Below are 16,236 nucleotides of genomic sequence, written 5' to 3'. Positions count from 1 at the left end.
CCTGCGCGTCCGGAGCCTGTGCTCCGCAACGGGAGAGGCCTCAACAGTGAGAGGCCCGCGTACCGCAAAAAAAAAAAAAAAAAAAAAAAAAAGAATATAAATACGATTTGGATTTGGTGAGACAAAGAGGCCTACAGAGGCTGGAGAAACGACACTATCAAAGAATAAGCATCAGAAAGAGGTTTTTTTGTCTGAATGGAGAGGACCAGAGAGGGTTTAAGAACATGACAACGCTGGAAGGCTTTTTTTTTTTTTCCCCAACAAATGGGTATTGAGCACCCATTTGCCAAGTTCTGTTCAAGGTGCCAGGGGTTCAAGGATCTGCATGCACGGTCCCTGCCCTGAAGGAGCCCAACAAAGTGAGAACCTCTGATATCAGCCACAAGGAATTAACACTCATCCATTGCAATCTCATTTTGCAGAAGAACATGGTAATGGAGCAGATAAGAATTTCTTATTTAGGCTCTGGGATTTTGAGAAAAAGTTTACTAAATGAAAAGTTCATTTCCCAGTAACGTTTTCTTTGGTCAAAGAGGTAAAGTGAAATATTTTCTAATACTACCCCAATTCCCACATGTCTATAATAGCCTCCTGGTCTCCCTGACTCTGGCCTTTCCTATAGCTTTACATACTAACCCATGATTAATCACCCTTGTTCAAAAATGGTCCCTGGCTCCCTGTGCAGAACAAAATAAAACGAATAAAAGAACTGAATCACTTAAACTTACCATCTAGATCCCCAAAGATATAACCTCAATATTCCTTGCTAATATAGTCCCGGTATTTATTCATTCATTCATTCATTCATTCATTTATTCAAGGATTATTCATTGTACTCTTGTTACTTATTGAGGCTTGAGAATGCCAAAGAGAAAGTAAGACAGCTTTTGCCTTCAAAAAGGTAAAAAATGGAAAAATATCTAAGTAACATAATCATCATAATAAAATAATCATTGGATGATCACGTACCAAATGTAGTGGGTGCTTAAAAAGATGAGCCAAGTTTCGGGGGAGGGGATGGAGGCGAATCTGGAAAGGCTTCAAGGAAGGCATTTTTTTAAGAGCTGAAACCAAAGAATGAAAGTAGAATTTTCCAGGAGGATAAGAAAGGAAAAAGCAAAACAGCATGTGTGAGGACCAGGGCAGTGTCAGGGAACGTGGCAGTTGCTTCCAACTTTTACCTGGGGGTTCAGTACTGCAGGCCATATTGCAAGACGGGGAAACGTAGGGGGTGTGACCAGGCAGTAGGTAGGAGACACATCATCATGGCTCTAAAGGTTAGGTATTTCTTCTGTTGGTGATGGGGAGACATTGGAGAATTTCATGCAGGGGAACAACATGCTCAGATTTAGAAAGATCATCCATCTCCCAGTAATGTGGACAAGATATAGGGGACCAAGTGCAAAGAAGGATGAGACAGAGGGAGAGTTAGAAGGAGAACAAAGGGGCAGTAGTTCAAGCTGGAGCTGATGAGGGTTTTCCACACAATTCTAGTCAAACTAAACACCCTCTTGTTCCTCATTTAAAAACCACAATTTCCTGTTGTACGGTTTTGTTCTTAAATCCAGGAATGCTGCCATCCCCGAACCCTGCCAATTCCACACGTGCCAATTCGGCCCAAATTATTTCTCTCCTGCGGGTTTTCCCTAAAATCCCAAAGGGAAATCTCTCTTCCTGTTTGAATGCCTATAACAATCAATATCTCTCTTAAGGCACGTAGCACTTTTTCCCTGCGGTATATTTCTTGATACATATGCAGTGTCTCTTCTGTGACCACAAGCTCACAGAGAAAGGAGCAGAACTTAGGCGTCGGACAGGTCTGGTGTAAAGCTCGTGTCCGTGACTACATAGCTGATTTATAGGGCTTTAGTTACCCCGAGGAGTTTCAGTTTCCTCATCTATAAAATGGAACAAGTAAGACCTCTTTTGCAAGATATTTTTGAGGAGGAAATGAAATAATCAATACAAGGCACCAGCATAGAAGTTGACCCTCAGAAGGCCCTCAATAACGGGTAGTTATTAATACTACGAATAGATTAATCGTTTACTTGATGCTGTATCCATGACTGATTTATCTTCCTCTCTGCAGCAACACTGTGCACAGCACTTAGTGTGAAGCCAGAATTCAGCCTGTATTTGATGAATAAATAACAATAGCTAACATTTTAAGCCCTTACTAAGTGCTAGGCACTGTCCTAAGGGCTTTATGTGAATTATCTCTTTGCTTCCTCACAATAACCTTAGCAGGCAAATGCTGTGATTATCTCTATTTTACACCTGGAAAGGTGTTGCTTCACTTCTTTCAGAGCTCAGCAGCTAACAAAAGGAGAGAGTGACTCACGATTCACAAAGAGGTATTTTTTCTGGGAAAGCTCATCCATTGGTGAGGTAGATATGGCCAATGTCATGTAATTTGAACTGCTAGAGAGAATTCATGTCCCACAAATAATATGACATCATTACTTGAAATTCACCTGAAGAATCTTCCACTGAGTTACCAGCGTGGAATGGATTAGAAATATAGTCCTTCTGAATTCTGAATAGTTCCGCCTTTCAGTTCGGTGGCTGTTAGGGGATAAATTGTATCCCTCCAAAATTCATATATTGAATTCCTAACTCCCAGTACCTCAGAATGGGACTGTACTTGGAGATAGGGTCTTTAAAGATGTAATCAAGGTTAACTGAAGTCATTAGGGTGACCCCCAATTCAACATGACTGGTGGCCTTATAAGATTAGGAAAACCACATACACAGAGGGGAGACTTTGTGACTAGAGCAGGCGCTGACCGAGAGAAAAACTTGCAAAGCATATATCTGAGAAAGGACTTGCATTAGACTATATTAAGACCTCAGCAGGGACTTCCCTGGTGACACAGGGGATAAGACTCCACGCTCCCAATGCAGGGGGCCTGTTCCACCCCTGGTCAGGGAACTAGATCCCACATGCATGCCTCAACTAAGAGTTCACGTGCCACAACAAAGGAGCCCGCCTGCTGCAACTAAGCCCTGATGCAACCTAGTTAATTAATTAATTAATTAATTATTTTTTAAAAGACCTCAACACAATAATAAGAACAAAAATAATTTTTTTCTTCCAGTTTTATTGACATACAACTGACATACACCACTGGAACCAACCAAATATCTTTCAACAGGTGAGTGGATAAACAAACCATGCTCTATCCACACAATGGGATACTACTTGGCGATAAACGGAATGAAATGTTCATACGCACAACAGGAATGAATCGCAAAATAATTATGTAATATATATATTCAAAATAATTCAAAGAAGCTAGACAAAAATGAGTACATACAGTATGGTTTCATTTATATAAAACTCTTAAAAATGCAAAGTAGGGACTTCCCTGGCGGCACAGTGGTTAACAATCCACCTGCCAATGCAGGCGACACGGGTTCGAGCCCTGGTCCGGGAAGATCCCACACGCCGCGGAGCAACTAAGCCCGTGCGCCACAACTACTGAGCCTGCGCTCTAGAGCCTGTGAGCCACAACTACTGAAGCTGCTCACCACAACTACTGAAGCCCACGTGCCTAGAGCCTGTGCTCCACAACAAGAGACGCCACCACAATGAGAAGCCCGCGCACCACAACGAAGACCCAACGCAGCCAAAAATATAAATAAATAAATTTATGTTTTAAAAAATGCAAAGTAGATAATACTGACAGAAAGCAGATCTGTGTTTGCCTGGGAGAGGGGAGGGGGCAGGAGTGGCAGAGGAAAGAATGTTAATGGGGCATGAAAAGACTTTAGGGTGATGAATATGTTCACTATCTTGATTGTGGAGATGGTTTCACAGGTATATATATAGTAGGTATATATATGTCAACACATCAAATTGTATGCTTTAAATATGTGCAGTTCACTGTATATCAATTACACCTCAATAAAGCTGCTTAAAAGAATCAATCCTGGGGCTTCCCTGGCGGCGCAGTGGTTAAGAATCCGCCTGCCAATGCAGGGGACACGGGTTCGAGCCCTGGTCCGGGAAGATCCCACACGCCGCGGAGCAACTAAGCCCGTGCGCCACAACTACTGAGCCTGCGCTCTAGAGCCCGCGAGCCACAACTACTGAAGCCTGCGTGCCTAGAGCCTGTGCTCCGCAACAAGAGAAGCCACTGCAGTGAGAAGCCTGCTCACCACAATGAAGAGTAGCCCCCGCTCACCGCAGCTAGAGAAAGCTCACGTGCAGCAACGAAGATCCAACGCAGCCAAATATAAAAACAAATAAATAAATTTACAAAAAAAAAGAATCAATCATAATAAAAGCAAGAGCTACGTGGGCCACTTTATTGGTTGGCTCATTCAGAGAGCAATCTGGGATCATTCTTTTTTTTTTTGGTTGTTTAGTTTTTATTTCATAACCATAAACTTAACTTTGCAATTCAGCTAAACTTGGAGGGGAATAAGGAAAATATGGAACGCAAAGAAGTGCAATGAGAGCACAAAGATTATAGGATATTTCAAGCAGATGGAGATGAAGGGGTGCTCGCCTGAGCTACAGAAGGAATGGTCTGGTCGTTAAGATAAAACACAAGTCAAATTTATTATTAGATTTGTCCACAGTCAGCAATGGTGATCTTCTTGCTGGTCTTGCCATTCCTGGACCCAAAGCGCTCCATGGCTTCCACAATATTCATGCCCTCTTTCACCTTGCCAAAGACCACATGCTTGTCATCCAACCACTCAGTCTTGGCAGTGCAGATGAAAAACTGGGAACCGTTTGTGTTGGGGCCAGCATTTGCCATGGACAAGATGCCAGGAACTGTATGCTTCAGGAGGAAATTCTCATCATTAAATTTCTCCCCATAGATGGACTTGCCACCAGTGCCATTATGGCGTGTGAAGTCACCACCCTGGCACGTAAATCCCGGAATTATTCTGTGAAAGCAGGAACCTTTATAACCAAAGCCTTTCTCCGCAGTGCTCAGAGCACGAAAGTTTTCTGCTGTCTTTGGAACTTTGTCTGCAAACAGCTCGAAGGAGACGCGGCCCAAGGGCTCGCCGCCGATGGCGATGTCAAAGAACACGGTAGGGTTGACCATGGTTGGGCAGCGCGGGAGGTTCCGGGGTGACGGCGTCTGCAAAGCTGGGATCATTCTTAAAGGAGCTTGCGGTAGAGGAGAGATAGAAAGATAGGTTTCTTGCACACACCTTTTTTTCAGGAATGTGGGAACAAGACTGTTGGTAAGGAAAGCCCAAGGAATGACACTCCCGTGACCATCCACCAAGACATCCTGAGGACCCTGCTGGGCCTGCCCGTGTGTGGAAAGTGAAGGATAGCTGAAGGTTGTTGGCTCAACTCTCAAATAGCAAATTAAAATTATTATTTAACCTTTCCACCCCTGACTGTTTACGAAGAGAAGTATTTACTTAATGTTCTTGGGAAGGTCTAAAGTAATGTAATCAAAGTATAGTCCATGTAACTGCCACTGGCCTGTGATAATATCAATAAAAAATACTGAGAATAAACACTCTGAAATTTATGCAACCATTTCACAGAGGAATTTGATATCTATCACATCTAATATTAAAAGGTTTGTGGGAATTCCCTGGCGGTCCTGTGGTTAGGACACCTGTGCTTTCACTGCCGGGGGCGTGGGTTCAATCTCTGGTTGGGGAACTAAGATCCTGCGACCAAATAAATAAATAAATAAATAAAATAAAAACTTTGGGCTGGTACTTGGTATACATTTATTCTATTTTTCTATGAAATATTAAATATTTTCTTGAAAATTGTTTCTGAAATTAATGTTTCATTTCTCTTATTTTTATCATATTTTTCTAAATGTCAGTCCATAATAGATTGGAAATGTTACTTTTTATTTATTTATTTTTGGCCACACAGCTCGGCTTGTGGGATCTTAGTTCCCTGACTAGGAACTGAACCCAGGTCCCAGCAGTGAGAGCGCCAAGTCATAACCGCTGGACTGCCAGGGAATTCCCAAGATTGGAAATTTTTAAAACTGTCCTTCATCACACTTAATTTGAAAAGCGTTGGTTTCAAGTCGGTCTCCTCTTTTCTGCTTCTAGAGAGTCTGACTCCCAGAATGTACTCATGGAAAGAAAAAAGTTAAAAACACTTTTGTGGGACTATGTTAATTATGTCATGAAAAATATTTAATGACATGGAAAAATTATCATGACATAGGTAGAAAATAAAGCAGACTACAGACGAAAATGCACAGTGTAACCCTTAAGTTTGCAAAATGGATTTATGAATGGCCGGTAGTTACCTCTGACTGGTGTCTAGCATGGATACCAGGTTATATATGAAGAATTAATGGTGGAACCGTAGGAATCTTTATTTTCTTCTTTCAGCTTAACCATATTTCTACAATCAAGTCATATTTTGTAATGTAAATTTTAACGAATAGCATTACCTTTATTCTTTGGAAGGTTATAGGCTTATTTTAAGGAAGAATTAAGACCGTGTTTTGTTTTTTTTGCTTGTATTGTTACATTTAGTTTAGATTTTAAGATAATAATTAACTTTTCTATAAAGGAAAGAAATAATCCATGTTTAAAAATCAAGTTTAAGTTGTTTTAATTCCATGGAATATTTTCATATTTTTTACAAATAAAATACCTGAAAAATTTGCATGTGAACTTCCACTTCTGGATCATAGTGTTCACTGTACGCAGGCAAATTCTAAATAATTAAGTAGTATTGAATGATGAAAACAATAGAGAGAGGGTCTAGACGTATGTGTGACAATGCTATCAGCCAAATTTCCATAATAACTAACATTTTACTGTGGGCTGTGTGCACGTGATTTGAACATAACATTTATGTCTAAAATAAAACTCTTCAATTGTTTCTTGCCGCACAAAAAAAAAGAAAAGGGTTGGGGTGGTGGAGAAAACATCTACGTTTAATGTAACACTAAATCCAAAGGCAGTACAGCTGTTTGGTTTTGGTTGTTTAACTCAGCTGTTTTATTCTGAGAAAAGCACAGCTGCCTTTTGATGTCCTCTGCTATTCAAGACTGTTCTTTGGGGCGGGTGAAATGTATGAGGAGAGCTCAGAGACCACTGGTGGGTTCAGCTTCCACTCTTGCTACATTGCCATTTCTTGGTGTGGCTCTTCACATTTCAACATTGGCTAATGCAAGTTCCTTCCCTTGTACACTGCCTTTCCCTCCAGAATTCTGTAGTACTGTTGGTGGAAGGGTAAATATTCTTTTTCTTTTTTTTTTTTTTTGAAGGACAATTTTTGAGAACCTATTCAGATCTTAAATACTTGACATATCTGGATGATATTAAGAAATTATTCATTTTTGATGTACAAAGAGAGTGTTGTGGCTATGTTTTTTTTAAAGAATCATCTTGAAGGGACGCATACTGAAATAGTTACAAATGAAATGATACAATGTCTGAGATTTGCTTCAAAATAATCAAGGGGAGGAAAGGCAGGGGAAAAGGTAAATTAAGGGTGGCTGTGAGTTCATAAAGGGGTAGTGGGCGTTCATTCTACCGTCCTAATTTTATATTTGTTTGCAAATCTCCATGATAAAAAGGCTTTAAATAGGGTAAATTAAAACAACATAAATACTTATGCTTATGTTATTTTTCCCCTACTTAAATTAAATGACCCCTGGGCTTTCCTGGTGGCGCAGTGGTTAAGGATCCGCCTGCCAATGCAGGGGACACAGGTTCGAGCCCTGGTCCGGGAAGATCCCACATGCCGCGGAGCAACTAAGCCCGTGCGCCACAGCTACTGAGCCTGAGCTCTAGACCCCGCGAGCCACAACTACTGAGCCCACGTGCCACAACTACTGAAGCCCGCGTGCCTAGGTGCTGTGCTCCACAACAAGAGAAGCCACAGCAATGAGAAGCCCGTGCACCGCAACGAAGGGTAGCCCCTGCTCACCGCAACTAGAGAAAGCCCGCCCGCAGCAACGAAGACCCAACGCAGCCAAAAATAAATAAATTAACTCATTAAAAAAATAAATAAATAAATTAAATTAAATGACCCCTCGGTTCCACATCTAGAGATCTATCCTACAGAAACTCAACCACAGGCACACATTTCTGTAGAAAGATGCTTTCTTTAACGTTGTTCAGAATAACAAATACTGGAAACCATAGTCACGTTCCACAACGGGGGAGTGGTTAAAATTCACTGTAATTCATTCCACTGTCTCTTTTGATAACCAACAGCCCCCCACTTAGAGTTAGTTACTATAGGATAATGTTAATAAAAGTCAGAAGATACTGCTCATAAGGACCCTGAGAGACAGTCCAAGGAGGAAACCTCACACTGGATGGAAGTCTGGCAGTTCACGAGTGATTTGCCACTCAGCACGATGCCAAGCCCCTAAAAGGGGAGCGAATTATCTCCTTGGAGATCTCATGGAGAACTATGGCAGCAATCCTGATGACTCAGAGCGGGAGAGGGCTGACAAACCCAGGGTGATGTCACCACTTCCTGCCTCAGGAAGTCTCTGGGAGGGGGAGGAGAGGCCTGTGTCAGGTAGACAAGATCAAAGGCCTGAGAACATCCCCACTTTCCTTTCTTCTTGTCTTCCCTTTAGGTATAATCTCAAGGAATGTACTTGTCATTCTGCCTCGACAGTGGCTTGTATTATTTGGCTTGGATCGTTTTCTCAAGTCAGTGGACAAAACACTCCCTAAAGGCCCATCCAAGCTCTGGGGTCTGTTCCTATACATGGCAGCTCTGATCCTCCACTACGCCTCCTCAAGACACAGTCAGAATCTGCGCTTCTCTCTAAGCAGATTAATCCACTTGCTTTATCTTATCAGGACTCACCTACTACTCTTGACAGGCCCAGGCATGCTGCACCCTGGAGCGACTCCTGCCCCATAGGGAGACTGGGAAGCCCTCTAGATGAACTGAAATTACCTCAAGTCCAGTTTCCCTAATTCCTTGACTCTGATGGGCTGCCCTAGACCTAACTTGAGTCTCGTGACTCTTGAGATAGGTTTGTTATTTCAGAGTCAAGGAGTTGAAGTCAGAACACCCAGCTCTGTCTCTTACCAGCTATGTTTCCATGAGGAAAAATAAGCCACTTACTCTTCCTGAGCATCATTTTCCTCATCTGTAAGATTGGTGTAATAAGAAGCCCATTATAGGATTATAGTAAGGCAGGTAATGTGTGTACAAAAAGACCCAGGACGGTACCCTGGCACACAGTATGCATTGGTTGTATCTGATACACTGCCTGGTTTTCATCACACTCTTTGGCTGTGACCACCAGCCTTATAAGATTAGGCCTGATCACCTGACACCAGGTTCATCTGGACCACCCCTTTCCAAAAATTGACCCCTCCCTGTTTCAACAATACTCCGTTTTCCTGGTCACTGTTTTATCGTGTGTTCTCTTTGACTCTCTGTTGCCTATAATCATGGCATGGTGGCCGCACCTCATAAAGTACTTATAGAGATGTGGTTATGGAAAACAAGCAGTTGCTTTTTCAAAAAAGGAAGGCAATATCACTTTCCTCTTGGTTAGTTCTCTGTCCAGGGAGACCCGAGACAAAGATGCTGGCTGCCCAAGTGGACACCAAGGGGGGAAAGTGGCGAGGCGTGGTGCTGTGATGAATTGGGAGATTGGGATTGACATGTATACACTAATATGTATAAAATAGATAACTAATAAGAACCTGCTGTATAAAAAAATAAATAAAATTCTAAAATTCAAAAAAAAAAGAAATTAATGTACTGAAGCAGCCTAAATGTCCATCGACAGGTGAATGTATAAAGACGATGTGGTATATATATATATGTATATCTATATCTATAGCTATAGATATACATACACACACAGACACACACACAATGGAATATTACTCAGCCATATAAAAGAATGAAATAACGCCTTTTGCAGCAACATGGATGGACCTAGAGATCATCACACTAAGTGAAGTAAGCCAAAGACAAATATCATAGGATATCACTTATATGTGGAATCTAAAAAAATGATACAAATGAACTTACGTACAAAACTCACAGACATATAAAACAAACTTATGGTTACCAAAGGGGGAAAGGGGGGGAGGGATAAATTGGTAATTTGGGATTAACAGATACACACCACTATATATAAAATAGATAAACAACAAGGACCTACTATATGGCACAGGGAACTATATTCAATATCTTGTAATGACCTAAAATGGAAAAGAATCTGAAAAACAATATATATAGATAGATCTATACCTCTATCTATCATCTATCTATCTATATCTATCTATCTATATATATAACTGAATCACTTTGCTACATGCCTGAAACATTGTAAATCAACTATAGTTTGGGAATTCCCCGGCAATCCAGTGGTTAGGACTCAGTGCTTTCACTGCTGGGGCCCAGGTTCAATCCCTGGTCAGGGAACTAAGGTCCTGCAAGCCGCACAGAGTGGCAAAAAACAAAACAAGAACAACTATAATTCAATTAAAAAAAAAAGAAATTAATGTACTCAGCAAGGCAAGTTCATTTAAGTCCCAAATATTTCAGATGTAGCCTTAAATCTTATTATGTAGTAATAGAATTTTTCAAGACAGCTGTGACTGTAACACAGAACAATAGCTTTTTAATAATTTCTGGTGAGAATTCATGACCACTTTTACTCAGATTTAAATCACCCTAATTTTCTTGGTCTAATGTACCTAAGATTTCTTCCATCTTTATGAGGTATTTTTAAAGATTCTTTTATTTAGTCAAAGTGTATTTATTGAGCATTGACTTTGTCCCGATCCCAGTGTGGAAAATTCAGAAATGGAAAAAATGATTTTTCCCTGTGCCGTTTTTTTTCAAGATAACAGTATCTTCTTGTACATCTCTGTACTTCACAAACAATACACCCCAGTATCAGTACCCCAATGCAAATTACTTTCAACCATTTTGTATAATAAAGAACCTCCAAATATTATTATACCTACCTCCTTCTAAACCTACACTTCTTCAGTTTTCTTTTGTCTTTTATGCAGACCTTCATGTGAGAAACTGAGCCTCCTCTCATCAAACTACCAAAGGTGGGCTCGATGCCAGGGGAGGGACAGACTCAACCATTCAGAATTATCCAGCAGTTTCCAAAGGAACAATGGGGTACACATTTCACGCTTTCTTATGTGCTTACTGTCCTCCTTACTTTCCCCTTCCTCCTCCTGCTCCTGTTAATTTTTATCAAATTAAAAGCTAAATTGTTTAAAAGTTAAATACTTCTACAGGGCTTTTTTAATGAAAAATCAATAATCCCACCTTCCCTCTTTCTGCCATTACCCCATTCCTAGAGACACCCACATTCAACTATTTTAGCCCAGGCCTCAACGTTCTCCTCCCTATTTCTACGTAACACGTTTGCTTTGCCATCTCTTCAGTTGCACAACTTTTTCTTTTATGTGAAATCAACAATTGTGTGTGTGTGTGTGTGTGTGTGTGTGTGTAAATTTCTGTTTGTTTGGCTTTCTATACACAGATCTCTAATTAAACCCCCCAAATCTTCACCAGATGTCTAAATCAGGGGTCAGCAAACTTTTACTATAAAAGAGATAGACGGTAAATATTTTAGGTTTTCTGGTTCACATACAGTTTGCTACATTTTTTTGATCCAACCCTTCAAAAATGGAAATAACCCTCTGTAGGGACTTCCCTGGTGGTCCAGTGCATAAGGCTCTGTGCTCCCAATGAAGGGGGCCCAGGTTTGATCCCTGGTCAGGGAACTAGATCCTGCATGCACGCTGCAACTAAGAGTCCGCATGCCGCAACTAAGAAGTCGCATGCTGCAACTAAGAAGTCTGCATGATGCAACTAAGACCTGGCACAGCCAAAATAAATAATAATTAAAAAAAAAAAAAAAAAAAAGAAAGACAACCTCTGTAGCTTACAGGAAGGAAAAAAATTAGGCCTTAGGTTGGATTTGGACTTCAGGCTGTGGTTTGTCAACCTCTGGCCTAAATCTCCTTGAAAGACTTTCAGATGTATCCAATATTCCATCAATTTCATATCTTGGAGAAGAATCGCCCAGAGATTTTTAATTGGTTCCGGTCTGGCCTGGTTACCTGTTCTCTCACCTTAACCAGAGGATCCCCTTCACTTCTCATCTGCACAGGGTCCCATGCACAGCTAATCTTCAGTATTCCATATCTTTCTCTTTCTTTGTTCACTCCCTCATTTTGGTGAAGTGTAGACTTCAGCAGCTTTCTGAAAGGTAAAAGAGGAAAAAATTTGAGACCTTGCATGTCCAAAAAATATCTTATTCTTCCCTTGTATTTGACTGATAGTATGGCTGGTTATAAAATTCTAGATTAAAAATCATTTTTCTTCAGAATTCAAAAGGCATTTCTCCACTGTCTTCTAGATTCCAACGTCACCGAGGAAAAGTCTGAAGCATTTCAGCTTCCTTTATATATGACTTATTTTCTCTCTGGAAGTTTTAGGAACTTACTTTTGGTCCCAGGGTTTGAAAGTTCGTACAGATGTATATCTATTCACACTGGTGTGTTAGGACATCAAAGCCTTTTACTCTGGAAATTCATGTCTTTTGATTTTAAGGAATTTTCCTGAATTATTTTCTTAATGTCTCTCCCTACCCCCAGTTTTTCTAGCCTCTCTTTCTGGGACTTATTGTTAGATGATAGAACTCTACTTGTCTTCTTTTAGACTGGAACTCTATCTTTTTTGCATTTTCCTGTTTACTTTTGATTCTTTCATTTCTGCTCTCATATTTCGAATTTTAATTTTTTGCTCTGCATGTTCAGAGCATCCTGTTTGTTTCATAGTTGTGGTATCTTTCTTATATCTCTGAGGCTATTAATAATAGTTTTGTCTTGTTTTTATATTTTACCTATCTCACATAGTTTTTTCTTCTCCAGGTTGCTCTTCTTTGTTTTCTCTCTTTCAGGTTAAATCGTTTCCGCAGATATCTGGTAATTCTTGGTCGTTTATTAATATTTAATAGTGAGGGACCGAAAACTGGAAGCTCTGAGTATATGTGTGAGGCTAACCATCTGTGGGTTTCTCTGTGAGTCATCTGGCTGGGCCATATTATGGGAGAACTTGGGATTTTCAGTACATTTAGATCTTTCCTCTTGGGCTGGTCCATTCTGAAGAATTTTGCAGCCTCCTGCCTGGAGGATAAAGGCTTGGTTCCAGCATTCTGGGAACCAAATAAAGAAGAGAAGAGGAACTGGTTCAACAACCAACATGCACATTTATTTAATTCTCCTATTTTCTGTTTGGCACTCCTCCCCGCAACCGGGCCTGTAGTCTACTAATTTAGAGACCCTCTGTCTTTACCCTCTCCAGAGAATAAGCAGATAAACCTCCATTCTCCTGCTGGGGAGGGGACTAGCTGGTTATGCCCTATTCAGGGTGTTGATGATGGAGTGGGTGGTGGCTTGGGGGCAGTTGTGGGATTGGTGGGGGGGGGGGTGGGGACTAGGTAATTAACAACTTCTTAGACAAACTGTTAACAATGGTATTTTGGCTCTACTTTTAGAAGTCCTTGAGTCTACAAATTCCTGAGATCTTTTGGGTTTTCGTGTGGATTAGAATTAGGTTTGTTCCTAGTTTTCTCCACGACTACTTTCAGATTTAGCTTTTTCAGGTCTGCTCAGCTTGTTGCTCCTTCTATCTAGCTTTCCCCGGCTCCCACAAGCTTGTTGGTACTTCTATTTTCCTTTTCGCCTCACAGCTTTATGCCTTGAAGGAAAAAGTCTCTTCATTTTAGTGAGGCTTTAGGAGGCTCCCAAATTAGAGGCATGTAATCTACCATTTTTTCCCTAGACGTCTGTATGAGCTTCTTAGTTTCCCATTCAATTCCTTTCATATATATCATCGTTCAAATGTCTTTGGTTGCCAAATAGCATTAAGCTTTTACATTCATGTTCAAGAATATTACCATTTCTATATCCCCAGATGCTTTCATGGGGGTGGGAAGCACTGAGAGTGATAGGTGAAATAAAGATTGCTGGTTTACAAAGAAAAGGGGAAATTCTGAGTTTTCATGTAGCAAACTCTTCTAATCACACATAGCTCTCATGTGATTTATTATGCTTCTTTTCTTAATAGTCATTGTTAAATAAGTATTAAATAATTGCCAGGTTTTGTCACCGATAACTCTGGTATGAGTAAAAAAAAGGGGGGGGGGGTGGTGGTCTCCTATTGATTAGTTTAAGACTGCAGTAAAGAATCTAACCAAAGATGGAATTTGGTTAACTTCAAAGTAGAGCCCAGATTTAGTGATGGGGAATAAAGCCCCGTTTTGTTATGTTATGGCCCATGAGTTAATCCAAAGAGCTCTGGTGGGCTTAGTTGCAGATAGGAAAAGGAATCTAGCTAGATTTTAAAGAACACTTTTATGTAGGCAGGCCAAGTCATGCTTATCTAAGGATTCTCTAATTGGATGCCATGAAGTGATGCACTTAACACAAGCTGCAATGTAAGAATGAAACAACAAAATGAAGCAACACAGAAAATAAGATAACTTGGGCAAGGAGTGGAAGGGAGAATAAAAACTAACCGAAGACGGTTAAAACTCAGAGCATTACTAACTTGACGTCAAATCACATCATTGTGTTCTGGCTAATTGGAAGCTGGCGTCATCGATTTTTGTCTAGATGGGGTAGCTTGTTTACCAAAAGACTGGTCAGACTATGTTTGAATGCAGATATTTATTTAATGGATATGCTAATGATCAGTAAACAAATCGCTTGCAGCTTTGAAAGTGTGTTAGGCACAATCGGCTAAAATAAGTTTCCCTGTGAAAGTTCACTCACGACGTTTGAAAATTCACAAGGTATTATCTGCTTGCTCACCTTATAATCACAGTTTCAGTCACACGCCTTATCAAGAATCCAGCACCAATGCTGTATCAACAGGGCAACATGAAGAGGAAATTTGGTGACCGTCAGACGGATACAACCCCTGCAGGGCTTAAGCCAATTCACACAGCACCGTAAAGTGATTTTTGACATCTGCTTTATCAATCAGAAAGAGCAGGAATACAAAGGCAATCTGAGAAGTGGTGTTCCTTCCAAGGAGCTGACAATCTGAGGAGGAAAAACATATATGATATAGAAGTTGGAAAATATTCAAATGCTGAAGTGTCATAATGTCTCCAAATGCAAAAGAAGTTCCACTGAGGATCTGAACTGAGCTGTGGCAGACAAGGATGTGAACAGGTAGCTGGCAAGAGAGGAGAAAGGGCAGCCTACAAAAGGGAGAAAAGGAGAAGAAAGCAAGGCAGAGAGACTAGAAACAGCTGTGCTCTGTAATCTGGAGTAAAATGGTATTGAAGAGTTAGGGAGCTGAATACAATTAAGTGCCGGGAACCAAAGCAAGAGTGAAGGTTTCTACGCACAAGAAAACTTAATTCTTACAATTATCAGCTGAACACTGACCCATCTCTCATATGTCATTAGACATAGAGTTGTCTTTGCTTCAGAAACCTGGTAGCCTCACTTTCTATCTCAATGTCTAGAAATAAATTTAAGCCAAAGAATTATGTTTTTCACCCACGAAAAAATGAGGTGCTGGCTAGAGAATGGATGTGTGGTATTCTTGAGCTAGCTGTTACTTGAATGACAGGGAAGACTGAGGGGTCCAATAATGAGAGAGGCTGAATAAACTTACGATGCCAAATTATTAACTGCAATTTCACTTTATTTTCCCATCAGGGGTTTTCCCACTTATTGAAAATATATTAATAGTGATACTGATTCTTTTCCTTCACTCTAAACTTTAAACTTTCACTCTAACTTCTGCTCTAAACTTTATTTATTTATTTATTTTAACACCTTCATTGGAGTAGAATTGCTAGGGGCAGGACAGGAATTAAGATGCTCTAAACTTTAGATTTAGAAGCTTTAGATTTATCAAACTACTACAAAGATAATACAGAGTTCCCGTATACCCCACCCCCAGTTTCCTCTATTCCATACCTTATTCAGATTGCCTCAGTGTTCCCCTAACGTCCTTTCTCTGTTCCAGAATCCCATTTCGTTTACATTACATTTGGTCGTGTCTCCTTGGGCTTCTCTTGGCGGTGACAGCTTCTCACATTTGTCTTGTTTTTTATGATCTGGAGTTTTGACTAGTGGTTGGATATTTTGTATAACGTCCCTCAGTTGGGATGTCCAATGTCTTTCTCACCATTAGGCTGGGCTTATGTGTTTTTAGGAGGAAGACCACAGAGGCGAAGCTCCATTTTCATAACGTCAAACCAAGAGTATATGCTATGAACATGACTT

At 40.5% G+C, this 16,236-nt stretch overlaps 1 protein-coding gene across 1 annotated transcript; it reads right to left on the bottom strand.

The window, feature by feature from the left end:
• Positions 1-4,542: 4,542 nt before the first annotated feature.
• On the bottom strand, positions 4,543-5,135 carry LOC102976322 (peptidyl-prolyl cis-trans isomerase A-like). Its single transcript, XM_055089600.1, has one exon. It carries the CDS (start codon positions 5,118-5,120, stop codon positions 4,572-4,574), a length of 549 nt encoding a protein of 182 aa, XP_054945575.1. The 5' UTR covers positions 5,121-5,135; the 3' UTR covers positions 4,543-4,571.
• Between the last annotated feature and the right edge of the window lie 11,101 nt (positions 5,136-16,236).

Source organism: Physeter macrocephalus, chromosome 13, assembly GCF_002837175.3.
Source record: "Physeter macrocephalus isolate SW-GA chromosome 13, ASM283717v5, whole genome shotgun sequence".
NCBI classification, from domain to species: Eukaryota; Metazoa; Chordata; class Mammalia; order Artiodactyla; family Physeteridae; genus Physeter; species Physeter macrocephalus.
This window is presented reverse-complemented; position numbering and strand designations above follow the sequence as displayed.